The 18,895-nt window shown below is 42.2% G+C and overlaps 1 protein-coding gene across 2 annotated transcripts in view; it reads right to left on the minus strand.

Moving 5' to 3' along the window:
* The window catches only part of LOC126095731 (mast/stem cell growth factor receptor kita-like), a 296,078-nt gene extending 283,811 nt beyond the window's left edge, over positions 1 to 12,267 (minus strand). For both annotated transcript variants that reach the window (XM_049910501.1, XM_049910500.1), the window contains exon 1: positions 12,175 to 12,267. In XM_049910501.1, coding sequence (XP_049766458.1) covers positions 12,175 to 12,229 — 55 coding nt within the window. In that variant the 5' untranslated portion in view covers positions 12,230 to 12,267. The remainder of the gene's footprint in view (positions 1 to 12,174) is intronic.
* Between the last annotated feature and the right edge of the window lie 6,628 nt (positions 12,268 to 18,895).

The raw sequence follows: 18,895 nt of genomic DNA on the forward strand, positions 1-18,895 counted from the left end.
GTGAGACAATCTGGACCAACAGTGCCTTGATGAATTTGTGGATGGTTGCCACGACGAATACAGCCGTGCATCGATGCAAGAGGACGAGCTACTGGGTATTAGAGGTACTTGTGCGTACAGCAATCTGGACAACCACCTCTAAAGGTCTCGCTGTATGGCGGAAATAAAGCTTATGGTGATCTCTGTTCTAATTTTCTGTAGAGGTTCCAGCACTCTCAGAACCGAGGTGATGCAAAACTTTTTTGATGTGTGTTGATTTTTGTAAGAGTAATTATTGTTCCACATGTAGCATTATATCTTCAAATCAATAAATATCTCGTACTACACACTTTTAAAAGTAGCCTATTCAGGGTATAAACTAATTTCTTCCAAATTCGTTCAGCCGTTCAGCGCGAAGGAGCAACAAACATAGGCACAAGCTTTCGCATTTATAATATATATGGGACGTACAAGAACGAAGAGGAAACAATAAGACTGGAACACAAAGAACAAAGTGCTCAGCTTAAAAAGACTGTTAAGACAGGTCTGCAATATTTCGTCCCTACTGCTCGATCTATATATCGAAGAAGCAATGACGGAAATAAAAGAAAGATTCAAGAGTTGGATTAAAATTCTGGATGAATGATATAAACGATAGGATTCGGAGATGACATTTGCTATTCTAGTGAATGTGTAGAAGAATTATAGGATGTGTTGGATGGAACGAACAGTCTAATGAGTTCTGAACATGGACTGAGAGCAAACCGAAGACAAAGGTAATGAGATGTAGCATAAATGAGAATAGCTAGAAACTGAACATCAAAACTGGGGTCACGAAGTTAAGGAATTCTTTTATCTTGGAAGCAGAATTACTCATAACAGACGAAGCAAGGAGGATGTAAAAACCAGACTAGAGAAATCTACTGGTGTCAAACAAAATTTCTAAGAATGTACGTTCGGAGCAAGCATTATATGGCAGTGAGTCATGGATGTTGGAAAAAGCGGAAAAGAAGAGAATTGAAGCGTCTGAGACGTAGTGCTCCAGAAGAATACTGAAAATCAGATGACTGATAAGGAATGAGGAGGCAGTCCTCAGAATCGGCGAAGGAAGGAACATATGGAAACACTGACAAGAAGAAGAGACAGAATGATAGGACGTGTGTTAAGGCGTCAGGGAATAATCTCCAGGGGGAACTATAAAGGGTAAAAACTGTAGTGAAAGACAGAGCTTTGAATACAACCAACAAATAATTGAAGACGAAGGATGCTCTTGCTACTCAGAGATGAAGTATTAGCGCAGGAGAGGAATTCGTGGCGGGCCGCATCAAACCAGTTAGATAACTCATGACTCAAAAAAATTATGAAAACAATCCATACGGTCGGTTGCTGGAAAACAATCTAATCATTCTGTTGTTGTTCATGTGGTGGTCTCCAGTCCGAAGACTGATTTGATGCAACTCTCCATGCGACTCTATCTTATGGAAGCCTCTTCGGCTCCGAGTAACTACTGCAACCTACATCCTTCTGAATATGCTTACTATATTCATCTCTTAGTCTTCCTCTACGATTTTTGCCTCCCACACACATAGACATACACACACACACACACACACACACACACACAAACGCGCGCGCGCACACTTTGCTCCATTATTAAATTGGTGATATCTTGATGTTTCAGAATGTGTCTTATCAACCGATCTCTTCTTTAAGTCAAGTTCTGCCACAGATTTCTTGTCTCCCTAATACTATATCGTACCACCTCTTTAGTTACGTGATCTACCTATCCAGTCTTCAGCATTGTTCTGTAGCACACATTCCAAAAGCCTCTGTTCCAACGGTTCCCAGCCTGGGGGTAATTACACCCTGAGGGGTAAAATGAAATTTTATGAGGGGTAAAAACTAAACGATTCGATTCTGCTTTAGTCACGAAACTAAATAATTTTCAAAAAATCATTACTATTGTCACAGTTCTGTAAGAATATAATACTGTTTATATAAGTTATCAATAATTACCTTTTCTCAGTTAGTTGCATTAACGCAGTGGAGGTTACAGGTTCCTCACATAGACCTCCCACTACACAGCTTTGTTGTGCTTTGTCCGGTACATCGCTGATGACAAAAGTGAGACATACACATAACAAATTATCTCAAGAAAATGTCTTCCCCAAGTTGTAGATCGTACCTGCAGTAGCCCAGAAATTGCCTTCTGTACAAGCTGTAAATAACCTTTCGATCCCTGTATTTTATCCGTGCTACTTTCAGAATTTCAAGGAGCGAATTCCAGTCACCGTCGTCAACAGCTTTCTCAAAGTCTACAAATACCATGAATGTAGGTTTACCTTTCCTCGACCTATCTTCTAAAGGAAATCGTAGGGTCAGCATTGCCTCTCGTGTGCCTACATATCTCCGGAATCCACACTGATGTTCCCTGAGGTCGGCTTCTACAACGTTTTCTATTCTGCTGTAAAGCATTCGTGTCTTCACCTACACCCACTTCCCTTTCTACAGTATTGACTTCAAATCATCTCCCTTGTATAGACTCTCTATATACTCGTTCCACCTTTCCTTTCTTTGCTTAGAACTGGTTTTTCAATCTAAATTCTTGATATTCATACAGCTGCTTCTCTTTACTCCCGTAATATCCGAGGATTTCTACTAGGCCCTATCTTTTTACCTATTTTTTCCGCTGCTGCCTTCGCTATTTGATCTTTCAAAGCTACCCATTCGTTTTCGACTGTACTCCTTTCACTTGTTTTAGTCAATTGTTGTCTAATGCCCCGTGTGAAACTCTAGACAACCTCTTGTCCTTATAGTATAATGTAACGGTTGATTATTCAGTCATTCGTTAGAATGAAACCAATCTGCGGAAACAACCGAATGAAAACAATCGATTCAGTGGTTTTTAGCTTTACGTATCGGTTGGATTATTGTTTATTCATTTCTGCCGAGTGAAACCATTCTGTAGGGCAAAGCTAATGTAAAGTAGTCGATACAACCTATTGTAGTTTCCGTTACAGCCTATTGCAGTTTCGCTTACTCGTTCTTTCTTTTCAGGTGAAACCAGTCTGTGGTCTTTCTGTCTGTTGAATCATGTATTCATCTTTTTACATGAAACACTACCGGTATTTATTGTTTTATATTAAAAATGAAGAAATTCCTCCAGCTGTATTTAAGGTGTCGATTTTATTTTGGCAACTAGTTTCAACGTTGTAACAACGTCATCTTCAGGCCCATACACTTGTTGACGTCATCTGTGTGCAGCTGATACTAGAAGTCAGTGGTGAGATCCGGATGTGCTCCGTGTGGAAGGTGGTTATTATTTTTGTTGTCTGAGCTATTCATTCGTTCTGAGTGAAACTAGTCGTTCATGCTCTCGGAGGGCATGCCTAACCCAGGATATCTAAGGTACCCCATAGGGTATACCAAACTTAAAATAAGCATTATGCGTGTTTAAGTTGCCTAGACTACCTCGATTATAATCAGTTCACATAAAAGTTTTCTGGGTATGATACCGCATTATATATAAAAAAAAAAATTCTGGTGGCACCAACGTTTTGGTCACAGAGACAGAGGGATTCTTCTGGGTCTATTCAACCCAGCAGAAGCCCACTGTAACAGTGGGTGAAACGTTGGTGCCACCAGTAATAGTTTTCTTTATAATGTAACTCGGTACCATACCTAGAAAACTTTTATGACATTATGCATGTTCCTTTAATTATGAAATGAGAGAGCAATTCTTCGTTCCATCGTTTAAAACTGATTAATATATTGCTGTGTATTAAGCTATTCCAGGTACAATTAACGCGTGACAGAATTTCCAACAGACTGTAGTTGAAGGGGTTACATATATCTCAAGGTATGGCTCTAGGACCGCTGCAGCTATGCTACAGTGAAACCTCGTTTATCCGGCCCTCATTAATCTTGATCTGCGGTTCATTCGGATCGTTATATTTTTTAGTGTAGTGATTTTTGACACGGTTCTCTTAACAAATTAACATTTATTTGTACAGTACTGTATTGACCCCGTTTGTTGCGAGTCTAAAATGACATCAGACTTAAAGAAGGTGGCAGTATCCGGTAACAAAAAGGTATATGCACTTTGGCCAGCCATCTGCAGGTCCAGGCACTGGTGGATACATAAAAACCTCAAGGAGGGGGCGCTAAAGATATCTTGAGCTACCTTTACTTTTACCGTAATAAAAAATAATCAAGTCACATGCAAAGTTTAAGAAAGTTTTATTTAAACTGAATAAACACATATACAATACAATGCCATCTTATGATATAAAAAAGTTACAATTGTAGTTCTCTTCCTTAAATGATGAATTCTATGCGCCTATTCTCCCTGGCAAATTGGTTAACTACTTCGTCAATAGGACAATCATTGTCAGGGCGAGTATTCAACAGAGCAAAGCCATTAAGTTGATCCTCCTTCGTAGTCGACCTCAGCCATGTCTTTGTACACCGCAATGTTGAGAAACTTCTTTCTACTGTAGCTATAGATGAAAGTAGACAAACAAATATTTTGTACAGCACGTGCAAAGTGAGATAGTCAGCTCTAGGACAAACTGACAACACTTGCATAACAGAATCACGATCATTAAGGGCATTTATGCTACTACTGTGAAAGCAACAAGACAATATGTACCTTACAACGTATAAGGGCGAGTTACGACGTATAAGGGCGAGCTTCCAATGATGACGTCATCAGGCAGTTCATGTGTGTGGAACTTTTATTGCCGATTGTGCATTTAAATAGAGGACCTATATAATAACCAACACCTTTTTTAGGAATCTTCTCGAAAGTCACTATTACCGGAGATGTACGCATCAAAGTTTCCTATAGGTAACTCGTATTACGAGTTAGGTACGGGCAACTATAGTTACGTTATTAGTAAGAATATTGTTACGAGTATCGTAACAATATTTTTATTGAAAAATTACTATGAATTACTATTATTAATACTTCGCAATCAACTGATCACTCTCGCTCTCGACTTTTTCCTTATTCATTCTTCAGTCTTAAATATATCTGCTTCTGAATGTAAACTAGCTTCCTATTCGGCGAATAGTCCGTGTTTATAAAGCTACATATCAAAGGTTCTCTGTATAAGAAAACAATAGAATATTCGCGACATTTCTCGAACAAATGCCGGACAGAATAACGAATCGAGATCACTAGAATGACCGCGACTTTCCTCGTAGATGTGTGTTAGCTATCTATGTGCCAGACAGAAACGTATAAAATACGATAACGCGGACGCGCGTGCTACATAGGAAAGTACAACTAACTCGACTCTGTTGAGTCGACTGACGAAAGAAACGAACGAATAGCGTGCGGGCTGACTACTGGCGGGGGCGACGTGGGTGGCAATGCGGTGGCTCCGCAAGGCCGGGGGGGGGGGGGAGGGGAGTCGCCCCGCGCGCCCTCCATGTGTGTCCGCCACTGGGTCCAGTGGTGCAGTTCGCACGCTGAATGAAGGAACTGGTTGCAATGTTGATTCGTCGCAGTTTGTTGAAGCATTAGAAAACATTCAAGGATGTTCAGACAAATGAGTTAATGACGTAATTGACCGTATGATTACTGATGAGACTATCGCGGTTTCTTAATCTGCATCTGCAGACTAAGAAAATGTCGCTCGATCTGAAGACATTATTACACCTGTAGAGGCAACAAAGTAATGGTTGATATGGAAAGCCAGACGGAAACTACTTCGGCGGAAATAATGCTGGTGAAATGATTGTGTTATCGTGCTGTATGAAAACGACACACGAATCTGGCTCAAAAAATACACCGATTATTTCAGTGTATAAAATTCTCCGTATTTTTTGTCAATATCCGGTCACATTAAGCGAAAATAATATACAGTTCATGTGCATACATGAAAATAAATATAACATGTGTGTTTATGGCATTAATCAATGTCATTCTAACTTTCTGCTAAAGTTTCAGATTTTCGGTAATACTGTTGATGCAGTTCATGTTTCTCAGTACACTATTTGCTCAGAAGTATTCAAATACCTCTATATAATGCGGAAATGACCACTTTATGTCACGAGAGGCGGACCAGCCACGTAAAAGGAGGTGGAGAGTATTGTGTTGTAAGTAGAGAAGCAGTAACATCGGAAAAGATCTGTCTGGAGAGCTCATAGACTTCGAACAGGGAGAACTAGTCATTGGATGTCACCTGGGTAACAAATCTCTCTGGGACATTTCAACACTTCTAAAGTTTCCAAAGTTGACTTTTGGTGGTGTGTTGTTAAATGGAAATGCGAACAGACAACCACATCTAAACCAAGACCACGCAGACCTCACGTAGAACTGACGGACAGGAATCGTCGAGCATCGTGGAGGGTGACTAAAAAAAAAAAAAAAACGCATGAAATCAGCGGAAGGAATCATTCTTGAGTTCCAAAGTGCTATCAGCAGCTCAAGACAAAGTAAGATAAGTAAAACAAAGGATCAATATGTCACATCACTACAACAGACGAACTGAGATTCGATCTCTCTAAGGAATCACCTCACCGGACAAAAATTTTATATTTGAAACAAACTGTATTTATATTTATTTCAGAGTTACATGAACTTAGTGTTTTCGCGCGTTACTCGGCCGACCAGAAAAATTGTTCGTTAGCGAATGACGTTACCTACCACGTTACAGCTCAAGGCCGACGTTTGGTCGAAGCTTCAAGTTAACCCGAGCGTTTTAGTGGAAAATTCAGAAGTAGTAATATATCTTTATTTTCCGTTTCCGATGTGGCTGTGGATCAAAGAATTAATTTTGAAATAAATAAAGCTATTAGCAATGAGTAAAGGCAACCTAAGATTACGCAGGCCGCAGATCGTAATTACAGTAATGTATCTGTGGAGTCCTGTCTTTTATCTCACTTTTTTCGACGATAGAGACAATGAACAACAATAGTTACTCAGTTCTAGTAAGCGATTCAAATGGATAAGACGCATTAGCCCATTCATTCGCCACTAGCAGTAATTAAATGAATGGAAATTATTGTGCGGTATTACATCCATTATTTGTATCCAGTCGCCTATCTGCATTGCGAGGAAAATAAATAGCAAACAAAATGTAGTTATTACAATCTATTCAGTGTCTTCTTTATATTATTAACCTATATAGAGGGTTTTGTTTCCAGGCTGCTGTGTTTGAAGATGTAAATTTGTTTATAATGATCGTCATCCTAGACCAGAGAAAGGCTACATGGTCATACAAAATAAAAGTGTTAAAATTAGGTTCACATAGAACTTACATTTACTTATAAAACTGAAATTTACTTGAACATGAATGGCAACATTTTCTCCTTTTTTTTTAAAAAAAATTATCATGTTCTTCTGTACAGCGATGTTAACATATCCGATTGAACACCTTAACGATTTCAGTCGTTTTCTTTATCTTAATCTCAAAAAAAAAAATGGTTCAAATGTCTCTGAGCACTATGGGACTTAACATTTATGGTCATCAGTCCCCTAGAACTTAGAACTACTTAAACCTAACTAACCTAAGGACAGCACACAACACCCAGCCATCACGAGGCAGAGAAAATCCCTGACCCCGCCGGGAATCGAACCCGGGAACCCGGGCGTGGGAAGCGAGAACGCTACAGCACGACCACGAGATGCGGGCTATCTTAAACTCAACAAATCATCAAATCATAAATTGTACAGGGAAATTTTATACGACCTTAACTGCTGTGTTACAGGTGGTGCAGTGGTAAAGTGGTAGGCTACGGACGCTAAGTTCTCGGTTTGGATTCCCTGTAAGTTCTAGTACTTTTATCTGTCACTAGTTGTGCCCGGCATTCGTTGCAATGCGTCTTTTTCCTTCCAAGTATGTACACATGCATAAAGCAGACACATTTACATGCACAAAATAAATGAAAGACAATGACTTTTGGTGCATAAAATAAAATTTGAAAAAATTTCTTCAAGTGCATTGGGTCATACAATAGTTTTAGTCTTTCTGTCTTGTGTAAAAACAAATAAATTTTGCAGCTTTTCACTCGCGAGCATGCAACATGTAATTGAGGTCTGTGAAAACCATGGATTTTCCAGATTTAATCCACACAATTGAAGCGATTGACGTTGGGCCTTGGTGATAGTTATTTAGAATGCAAGCGAATGGGGTACTGCAGTCTTTAGAAATCAAATGTTATGTCGGTGGAAATAATGGGAATACGCGCAATCAACTAGATTTCTGACCGCGACTTCGCCCTCGTACACATATGTCATATATATTCCAGGCTTATATATTTATTTCGCATACATTTAACAGATCTGACCCATGTTTGTGCACATATTCCACCTGTATCTCTGATGAATTTTACACCACAGTTTCAGTTGGATTCTGAGGAAACACCAGTAATTGACTGTCGTTTCGAGAAAATGGACTGTCGCCGTCAGCTGTCTGGTTCTCCACTGTTTTATATCACATGTCTTTAAGGCCCCCACAAACGAGCAACGAATCGCAGCCGCCCAAGGCATGGGCGACACATCACTTCTTAGACTGCACGTGTGTGGGAAAATCGCAGCAGCCAGTCGCTGATTGCTGGTCGCATGGAAATCCCAGGCAATCTTATGGATCGCAAGCGATTCTTGCACGCAATATGGCTGCCTGGCTGGTTGGCAGCGGTGTGCGGCAATAAGACTCCATCTCGTTTCTCTGTTTATCAAGCGTGATTGTGTAATTTTGTTTCTTTCCGCTTTGCCCACGTCGAGTAAGAAATTTACATTAAAATTTATGGTTGCCCAGGACCATGAACTACTCTGAGAAGTGAAGTGGAAGCCTGAGTTGCTAAAATTCAGAATACACCCTCTGATTTTGCAGTGATCAGTGCTGTAGAAGCAGAAGTGATGGGAATTTCACAGTAATAGTCGCAATACAATGGGCTCCTTCTTATGGTTTTTCGTTATTTATCAAATAATTAAATGTTTATTAAAGTTTTTAGCTTCCAAACAGAATAACATACGTACCTAGTGTAATGTTAAGGAGACTTTTTAATTTAATTGTTCAGGGGTAATCTTTTATACAGTCCTTGTCATTTCATATACGTAAATTTTCATTCATACAATTTATAACAAGAGTTACGGTAATCAGTGATGATGCTATTGACAACATCTCTACAGACACATCGAGGTAATTGTGTAGGCCTGAATACTTGCCATTAAACATTAAAACTAATGAGCAAAAAGAAATTGGGGACTAATAAACGTGACATGAACTTTATAGGCACACTGAAAAGTTGAAATAACCCGTTTGGCGTCAGTGAAAATTGTAATATATGCTGTAAAGTAACCTAAAGCTCCCAAAAAAGTGTTTCAAAACAAGTTTGGTAAGTTATAAGTCTAGTATATTTTAAATTTATGTTCTGCAAGTATTCGTGGGCATACAGAAATCAGCTGCAACTGCTGCTAGACATAGTTCATTTTTCCATAAACTTCTTGATACAGTGACGTTCGTAATGCTGATTGCAATTGCTTGACAAATCGCTCGTGTGTGGGGCGTCGACGCGAGCGACCAATTGCAGGCGATATCGCATGCGACGACTCGCTGCGATCTGTCGCTCGCGTGTGGGGCCCATTTACAGAAACGTTAAACGTATCTGTGTTGTTCAGCTGTGTTGCACGATCTTTAGCCCCGAAACACATTCACAGGGTGTGGCTGATGTATTGTAGAACACAAATAGGAGACAGGATAAAATACCAACACATTGTTTTCAGACGCTTCCATATGACACTCCTTCTCATCATTATTCCCACCCCCAGCTTTAGTAAGAATATCTCACTCCTGCAGGATTTTTATTGTGTCATGTATAATAAAATTTGGTTGAAATTGCTCCAGGTGTCCCTGATTTGCGCTTTAAAGTCGCCCCATTCCACCACGAACCGTCAGCCATAGGAGTGCTAGGGTTTTCTTACTGCCACAATAAATGTTCCCAGATAGCAAGTAATACGTGTGCTAATTTTGATACGGGGTGTGCTGAAAAGTAGCGCCTCCGAATTTTTTACGTGGAAACTCTTGAAGCTTTTTAAATAAAACGAACTTTATTAACATTTTACATTTTTATTCTTCATATCTACATATTTATTCCTCAACACAGCCACCATGGCGACGAACACATTTCTCCCAACGAGAGACCGGTTTTTTGACACCGTCACTGTAGAATGCGTAGTTTTGTTGATGGAGCCACAACCTCACCTCTGGCGTCTGCTTGCACCGCTTCATCACTATCAAAATTAAGACCTCGAAGGTGTTCTTTAAGTTTTGGAAACGATGAAAATTGGATCGGTACAAGTCGAGACTGCTTGGAGGAAGATCGATAACAACCGAAGGCGTCGGATTGTTGCAAATGTCGCAGCTCTCGTGTATGGACTGGTTCTGTCACGCAGAAGGTAAAGGTGCTCCATGTGTGGATGAACTCTTCGAATTCGTGCTTTCAGCTTTGCGAAGGTCTCACAGTAGCTTACATAGTTATGATGGTGCTTTGATGCATGAATTTCAAATGCACCACATCTTGGACATCCCAGAACACTGTAAGCATGACTTTGCCTGCTGATGGCATGGTCTTCAACTCTTTTGGCGTCGGAGATCCTTTGTGGCGACATTCTATAGATACTCTCTTGTTTTCGTGGTCAAAATGATTAACCCTGCTTTCATCATCTATCACAATGTCCTTAAGGAATTCATCACCCTCAATCTCAAAACGAAAAAGGAATTGTTGACAGATGTCCAGTCTCCTCTGTTTTATGTCAGGCGTGAGCATTTGAGGCATCAACCGTGCACACAGTTTTCTGTATTGCAATCTCGTGACATGCCATATTTACCGGAGATCCGTGTCCGTCTTATCCAACGATTTTCTCTAATGAGTTCATCAACCTGATTCCGATGAGTCTCACCGGTTGCCGTACGCGCTCGTTCATTCCGAACTCTGTCTTCCACGTTGCGTTTAGCACCACTATTTCCTTCATTACGAGCACCAACAACCTAACGTCGCACTTTAATGATGTCGACGCAATTACCACCGTACTCAGTTTTCGTTCTTCCGTCGATTCCAATTGGAGACACGTTCTCTGCGGTGAAAAACTCAATTACAGCACTCTGCGGTGAAAAACTCAATTACAGCACGCTATTTCTCACGCACCGACAAAGTTACGTTGCACACCGCCATGTTACTTGCTACAGAGCTATCGACAGAGCGTTGCAACTTACATAATCTAGGTGTGAAAGTGCACGACATGAAAGGTGGCAAGTGCACGACATGTAATTCCTCAACCGATATCGAGAACAGAATAAAACATTCTGACCTATTACTTTTCAGCACGCCGCCGCAGAAATTCCTTCAATTGTTACGGAGATATGCTGATATGTCATTGTCCGCCCCCTCCCTCCTTCCCCTTCCACCACGGGTGAGACATCATTGTTACTGTCACCAGTAAGTATAGTGATCCCGAAAACTGGGGTTTTATACCAATACCGGTCGTTATCGAATATTTTTACGTGCCACGTTATCTCATGCTCACCCGAACTCTAGAGGTGGCTGAAATATTTTTTCCACAGTATTTTTATACAGATAGTTATACCGGTAGTGTGTGATACCTGAATTATGCTTATATGTGACCTACTTTTCACTCCCAACCCTATGGGTGATAAGCGGGTCAGCGTCACAGAAACATTCGTGGACATACGCGCAACAACTCACGAAAGTTCCATCGTAATCAGAAGAAATGCATATAAGGCATAGTAACGGATAGAGGACGAACGAAAACAATTATTCGTTTTAATGCTTTATATTTCTCACGTCTTTCACCTCTGTAAATGTTTGTTAATGTGCTAAACGTCAATTTGTGCCGTGGCTCTCAGCCCGTGTTAAACTGCAGGTAACGTTATACCTAGCTGGGTAAGTCAGCTGATACGTGTGGGTAACCCTATACCTACCTGGGTAAATCAGCTCAAAGGGCAGGTGAATGCAAGGGCGTAACATCTCCAATATAACCATGCCTAGTAAAGCAATGAGGTGTTCAAACCAACCTTCGCAATGGTGACTGCTTTACCTTTCTAAGCTCCTGAAAATTGCTCTGAAATGTTATTTTTGAGGGTTATCTATCACGAAATTTCTCCTGTTGCGACCCGCATCACAGAGAGAGAAAGAGAGCTCATAGATATGATTAAAATTCGTTACCTGATTTTACACCGACTAAGACGAGCGTAGACAGCGCGACAGCAAGCAGTAGCATCGCACTGGTCCTCTGCTCACGACAGACTTCTTTTGGGAAGAGCGCTACGTGTGGCTTTCCACACGTCATTCCACTTCCGCAACGGCGCAGGAAGGAGGCTTTCTGCGGAAACCGCTGGGCGTTCACTACAGAGACCTCTCAGTGAGGGAAAGGCCACGTGCGTTTGCTATCGCACAATACTAGGAATAATATGTGGAGCCAAGTCTGGCTACTGAGACCATCTCTGTCACGCTGGTGTGTCACGAGGAAGGTGTACGTCCTCCATTTGCAGCTTCGTTTACTAAGGAGCGGAGAATATATTGCTATGAATAACTCGATAACATCTAGCGTAGTCATTACAGATTCCCAATGTGAAATAATCTGTATGGAGGTAAGGTCAGAGGTAAAGGCCCCTGTAAACGATCAAACGTTTTGTCAAACATAACTATTCTTGCCAAATATTCGACCTTGCACGGTGCTGTTTGACGTGCTTGTCAAACACAGAGCGTATTTGAAATATTTGAAAGGAATTTTGATTGACGGAAAGTTTGAAAAGATGATGGACGTTGTTTGTGACAATTATTTGCCGCATATGTTTAGTGAAAAATTGCTTCATTAGAATTTATCTCACTGTGTCCGGAGTTTCTACAACTATGGACACTACGGTCAAGGATAAAAACAAAAGAGCGCTGGCACAGTTTCCAAATGGAAGAAATGCACATCTTTTTCACTCTGCCCGCCGGGGTGGCCGAGCGGTTCTAGGCGCTACAGTCTGGAACCGCGAGACCGCTACGGTCGCAGGTTCGAATCCTGCCTCGGGCATGGGTGAGTGTGATGTCCTTAGGTTAGTTTGGTTTAAGTAGTTCTAAGTTCTAGGGGACTGATGACGTCAGATGTTAAGTCCCATAGTGCTCAGAGCTGAACCTTTTTTTTTTCTCACCCATATATTACGCAGTAAGACGTTATGGGCAAAATCACAATTTTACGCATAACATCCGAGAAGGAGTGCAATGACATTAAAGAAATTGTAGTTCTTCGGTGCTTCCATGGATGATGTGTTGTGGTATTTTAATGCACTGTCATTAGCAGAGCAAGTAGAAAAGAATATCTTTTCAGATACCGGAACATGTGTCTTCTTTTTCAATGTGAGGACGAAGTAACTATAAACAAGTTATTAAACATTTCACTGCCCAACCGCAGAAAGTTGATGTCATCATCAAGTTCTGAACGTAACATTTCCAGTAACAGGTTTTCATGTGTGTGGTTCCCATTTTAAAATGTTCCCTGTTTTCTTCTTCTTTAAACACAGTGTCAGACTCAATTTTTTTCTGCATTTGTAGCCATTCCCACTAGCGCCAAAATACAGGATATACGAAAAGCGTCTGCTTCAAATGTAAGGTTAAATTGACAAGCTTTGTCTTTCGTGTACGGGCTTGTTTGACACATCTGTGGCTAGATAAGAGCGAATTTGACAGACTAGCTTCCTCTTTTATAGGGGCCTTAATAAATTTTTAAAAGTTTCGTTGTCTATGCGAAGAAAGTTGATGTAATTATCGGATTCTGAGAGTAATATTCCATTTAGCAAATTTTCATGGGTAAATCTCTTATTTTAAGCCATTCCCTGGACTAGCTTCTTCTTTTCTTCTTCATCTCTAAACACTTTACCAAAGTCAATGCCAGGACTGCTTTGTCTGGCATTTGTGGCCATTCTCACTACTGTCAAAATATTCTTGAACACGAACAGCTTCTGCTTCAAAGTGCCGGCCGCGGTGGTCTAGCGGTTCTGGCGCTGTAGTCCGGAACCGCGGGACTGCTGCGGTCGCAGGTTCGAATCCTGCCTCGGGCATGGGTGTGTGTGGTGTCCTTAGGTTAGTTAGGTTTAAGTAGTTCTAAGTTCTAGGGGACTTATGACCTAAGATGTTGTTGCCGGCCGGTGTGGCCGTGCGGTTCTAAGCGCGTCAGTTTGGAACCGCGTGACCGCTCCGGTCGCAGGTTCGAATCCTGTCTCGGGCATGGATGTGTGTGATGTCCTTAGGTTAGTTAGGTTTAAGTAGTTCTAAGTTCTAGGGGACTGATGACCTCAGTAGTTAAGTCCCATAGTGCTCAGAGCCATTTGAACCATTTTGAACCTAAGATGTTGAGTCCCATAGTGCTCAGAGCCATTTGAACCATTTGCTTCAAAGTGAGGTTAAACTTACAGACTGTTAGTACGTGTACAGGCTTGTTTGACAAATCCTCTGCTAGACAAGGGGTCATTTGACAAACAGGTTAGCTCGTTTTCGGGGGCCTTAGAGAGGCCTCAACTTGTAGACCACCTGTCTCGGGAATTGTAATGACAAAGCACTTCGGAGAAAATTTGGACCACATCGTGGGTAAGTTTCTGGTCAAGTTATTCTTATAGAGTAGACTGTTTTGCCAGTGATAGAAGGGTAACTCATGCGAATAAAATTGGCTTGAAAGACAGAGATTCTTGTGAAATTGTTCTGGATGTTTCTTTTTTTCCTATTTGAGAAAAGCTTCGAGCAGTTAGAAACTAAAAACTGAGGGTACCATCTTATATCTTCTTTACAGGAGCTAATGGGAGCGAACACAACCGAACGAGCATTCGCAGCCGATTTTCCGGTGTTCACTGCAGTTCTGTTGTATGTATGAATAAACGTTTATATTTGAGATACCGGACGAGAACAAGAGAAAACGAAGATAGCGTACCAATCCTACGAACGTAGCGTTATTGTTTTTCTGGCGCTAATCATCGTGACATAAACTTTGATTTTCAGATGCGATTATTTTCTAAGGCGAGCGAACTGTTTTGGTCGAAGCAAGCAAAATGGCGTAGGGAAGGAAGAATGTAATTATCTGAATTTGAGCGTATATGTGAACCCTTGGTAGAAATGCTCTTAACACTGAATTGCAGCTCAGTCATTCCTTGCATTTATCTCTCAGTTTAGCCTCCCGTGGTCTTGCGGTAGCGTTCTCTCTTCCCGAGCACAGGATCCCGGGTTCGATTCCCGGCAGAGTCAAGGATTTTCACCTGCCCTGAGATGACCGACTCTTGTTGTGTCATCTCCATTATCATTTATCCCCATTATGGTCGGAGGAAGGCAACAGCAAACAACCTCCATTAGGACCTTGCCTCGTACGGCGGTGCGAGTCTCCCACATTGTTCACCTACGCTCTTTCAAGAAGCATGCGACTTAATTTCCATTTATTTAGCTAATATTTCGAGTGACTCTTTTCAATAGTTTTCCAATACGACTGAGAAGACCGTATAATAGCAGAACAATGATTACCGACGATCAACATAACGTGAAGAGTGGCTAGCATGTACACTTTTGTTACGAACAGCTGGAGACACAATTACGTCAGCAATTATTTCGCATTTCAATAACCGCTATACCTCAGATAGTTTCTGATGTCTCAAGTGACCTATGCGAAGCGCTTCAAGGATTTTATTAAAGTACTTGTGAGGAAGACAATGTCAATAAAATAGGATTAATGGGATGTGAAATATGCAAACAACAATATACATACAACCTCTCACAGAAGCTACTTGATCAAATCTACTTTATATGCTGTGTCAAAAAAAAAAAAAAAAAAAAAAAAAAGTGGAACACCCCGAAAGAAAGGATATAACGAAGTGAAACTTCGTAAGTGAGAGCGTAAGTCGTGCTATTGCAACAATTATAAAATCTAATCAAATTTACAAAGAATTCGATAGTGTGTGCCCACTTGTCTGTATGACGTTGCACCCCTCTGGCCTGCATCCATGCGCTGGTTCGTATGGGAAGGGTGTAATAAAGCCGCTGTATCCTCTCTCGAGGCAAGCTGGGCCATAACTGCAGTGATGCTCCTTGATATACTAGGTACTGGCACTGGACGGAATTGACTCGGAGCTGGTCACACATAGGGTCTGTTGGCGACAGATCTGGTGATGTAACTGGCCACGGGAGTACCTCAACGTCATGCAGACAGTTCATGGAAACACGAGCCGTGCGGATGAGCATTGCACTATTAAAAATGCCTTCACGATATTGTTGGATGAGAGGTAACACGTGTGATGCAGGATGTCTGTGACCCACCATTATCCCTCAGAGTTCCCCGATGACTACCGGCCGCGACCTGGGTCATAAGCGGCTCCTCGCACCAAGACTCCAAGATTAACACTCTTCTGCCTCTCCAAAAATTGGAAGAATGGGCTCTCTTCCCAGGACGCCGACATACTAGCCGACGATGGTCATCTGGGGTAGTGCAGAACCGCGATTCATCGCTGAACATAACACGACACAATTCGTCAGCAGTCCATGCTAGCTGGTCACTACATCACCGCAAATACAACCGTTGTTAACGGCAGCCTAGGTATGGAACAGTAATTCCCTAGTCCGGATACTGCTAGTCTCCGATCAGTGGTGCAGGATGACGAGAATATTGCTGGGAGTCGGTTACTTGTTCTCCGATGGCATGTGCAGATGTGCAGAGGTTACAATACTCTTGATGTATGACATGGCGACCCTCCCTTATGGTAGCCTATAACAGTTCGACTAGTATGCTAGCCCTCAAGTTCCCATGCAGTCCAACCTCGGGCCTCATAAATCTGTTTATTGCTCGATTCGACCAGTTGGCCAAACTGAGACCCACAATGAGGCCCCTTTCAAACTCTGTCAGGTACTGATAACGCTATCTACACACACGATTACGCGGCGTCTCCGTATCCTTCACAGGGATCACTCAACATGTGACGCTCTTCACGCCTATTGTATACCCTACCAGAACTGGTAACAACATTAGACACGGACAATACTCTGTACCCGGTAGCCATTTAACGTCTCACAGAGAATTACAACTCTAATCATTTACATATCTACTGACAGTGTGTACATTGGCATCTGACCACGTCTTCTGGCTGCTGCTGCTTCACTTGTTTTGTTAGGCTGTATAATTTGCAAAAGGGGAGATAGCGTGACAGCGGAAAAACAACTTTTATTTATTAGATTATTACATTAAACCTCCTATATAACAGTGAAATATCAACTGTATAGTTACAGCCACCATGCAGCTCATCAACGAGGATGATCATGTCCTTTGTATACTTTTAATATTAATCAACATAATATACAGGACGGTTAGAAACAGGCTGAAATGTTTGAAAGGGTGCTGCAGGGCAGGTTGTACTGGGAAACAACTGTTAAGAAAAAATTCGATACGTTGCGCCGTTTCCGAGTTGTTTAGCAATGAAGTTGGTCAATGAAGTCGTTGCGCGCGTAAATTCAAGCATTTGCACTCTCTAAAAAGTGACAACTCACAGACGTCTGTGGGTCCGAGAGTTACCACTTGTTGAAATGCCCGTTACCAGTTAAAAGGTGCGTTTTTCAGAATTTATAAATTTAAGCTAGAGGAGCAAAAGCTACGTTTGTTCGGTTTGAGGAGACCAAAGAAACTACACGTTTGGCGATATCACCCGGCAGGTTGCTCGTATTTGTAGAGATGAGTGGTGTCTGTTCTGTTGGACATGTCCAACAGAACAGACACCACTCGTATCGATCATTCTATGGGCGCGAAGGCTGTTTGATGAAAAGGTTTCCGTGCAGAAGCATAACCACCGTCTGAACTCCTACAGGAACCAGAAATCTGAAAGTAGGGGAATGTGGTTGTTGTGGTGCGGCGAGTGGGAAGTAGAAAATTTGGGTCTGGCAAAAAACGTATCCAGATGGCCAAGTACCTCAATCAACACGTGGCGTCCAGAATGGTCCACATCGCGCAGGTACTCACTTCCCCGTCAACTATTGGACGCAGCATCCAGGCCGCGTTCGGACAGTTTCTTACGGCCGGTGCGCTCGTGAAGGTCCGTTACGAAACGTTCACCGACCCCCTCGAGCGGGGGTCCTGGGCCTTGTCAATGAGCGACTCCGAGCGGCGTCTTTGTAGATGTCCATCAGCACAAGCAGTGGAACGGGGGCGCCATCCTTACTCGAAGCTCACTGGAAATTCTTAAGCCTGCGACCATGTCGCCGCCAGTACCAGTCGGTCAGATCACGCACCATCTGACACACATTTCTGATTTCATAGTCGACTTCAGTTATGCTCACACGCACTTACCGAGGACGGCGTCTTCCTCGAACCAAAGACTTCTACACCCCACTGCTTTGTTACACATCCAGCAACAACGTCGAAGTCAAACATCCATCGACGCGGTGGTCCACGGCATGGCGTCATATCCACCAGCGTTTTGTTACCACCAACGTATTCGTCACAAATCAACGTCTTCACGCCATCGCACTAATGGACTCTTCGCTTTGTTCAGTTTGCCATCTCGTGGATGGCGACGCCCACCACCTGACTTGTCTGCCACTAGTGACGTCTGGAAAGTGAGTCCACAGTTCGTTGCGTGCTACCTTCGCGTTCCGCCGGGCTCGATTGACCCATGGACTTTTGTACATCCTCAAGATACTTATTTCCCCGCCACCAAAAATCATGCGGTTGTATGGGTCAAGGGGTGGACAATCACTCATCTATATAATGATGGCGATAAATCACGCCTTGACTTCTGGCAGTACTTACAAACCATCCACAATGAAGTCGAGCACGACCTCGCTACCGCGCCTTCTTCGCCAATTACCTCGCGCAGTCTGTACGTCATCCCCGCTCAGCTGGATGGTGCCACACGCGGACGATACTCCCCCCCTCCTCTCC

The sequence above is a fragment of the Schistocerca cancellata genome, chromosome 8 (assembly GCF_023864275.1).
Source record: "Schistocerca cancellata isolate TAMUIC-IGC-003103 chromosome 8, iqSchCanc2.1, whole genome shotgun sequence".
In the NCBI taxonomy this organism is placed as follows: Eukaryota; Metazoa; Arthropoda; class Insecta; order Orthoptera; family Acrididae; genus Schistocerca; species Schistocerca cancellata.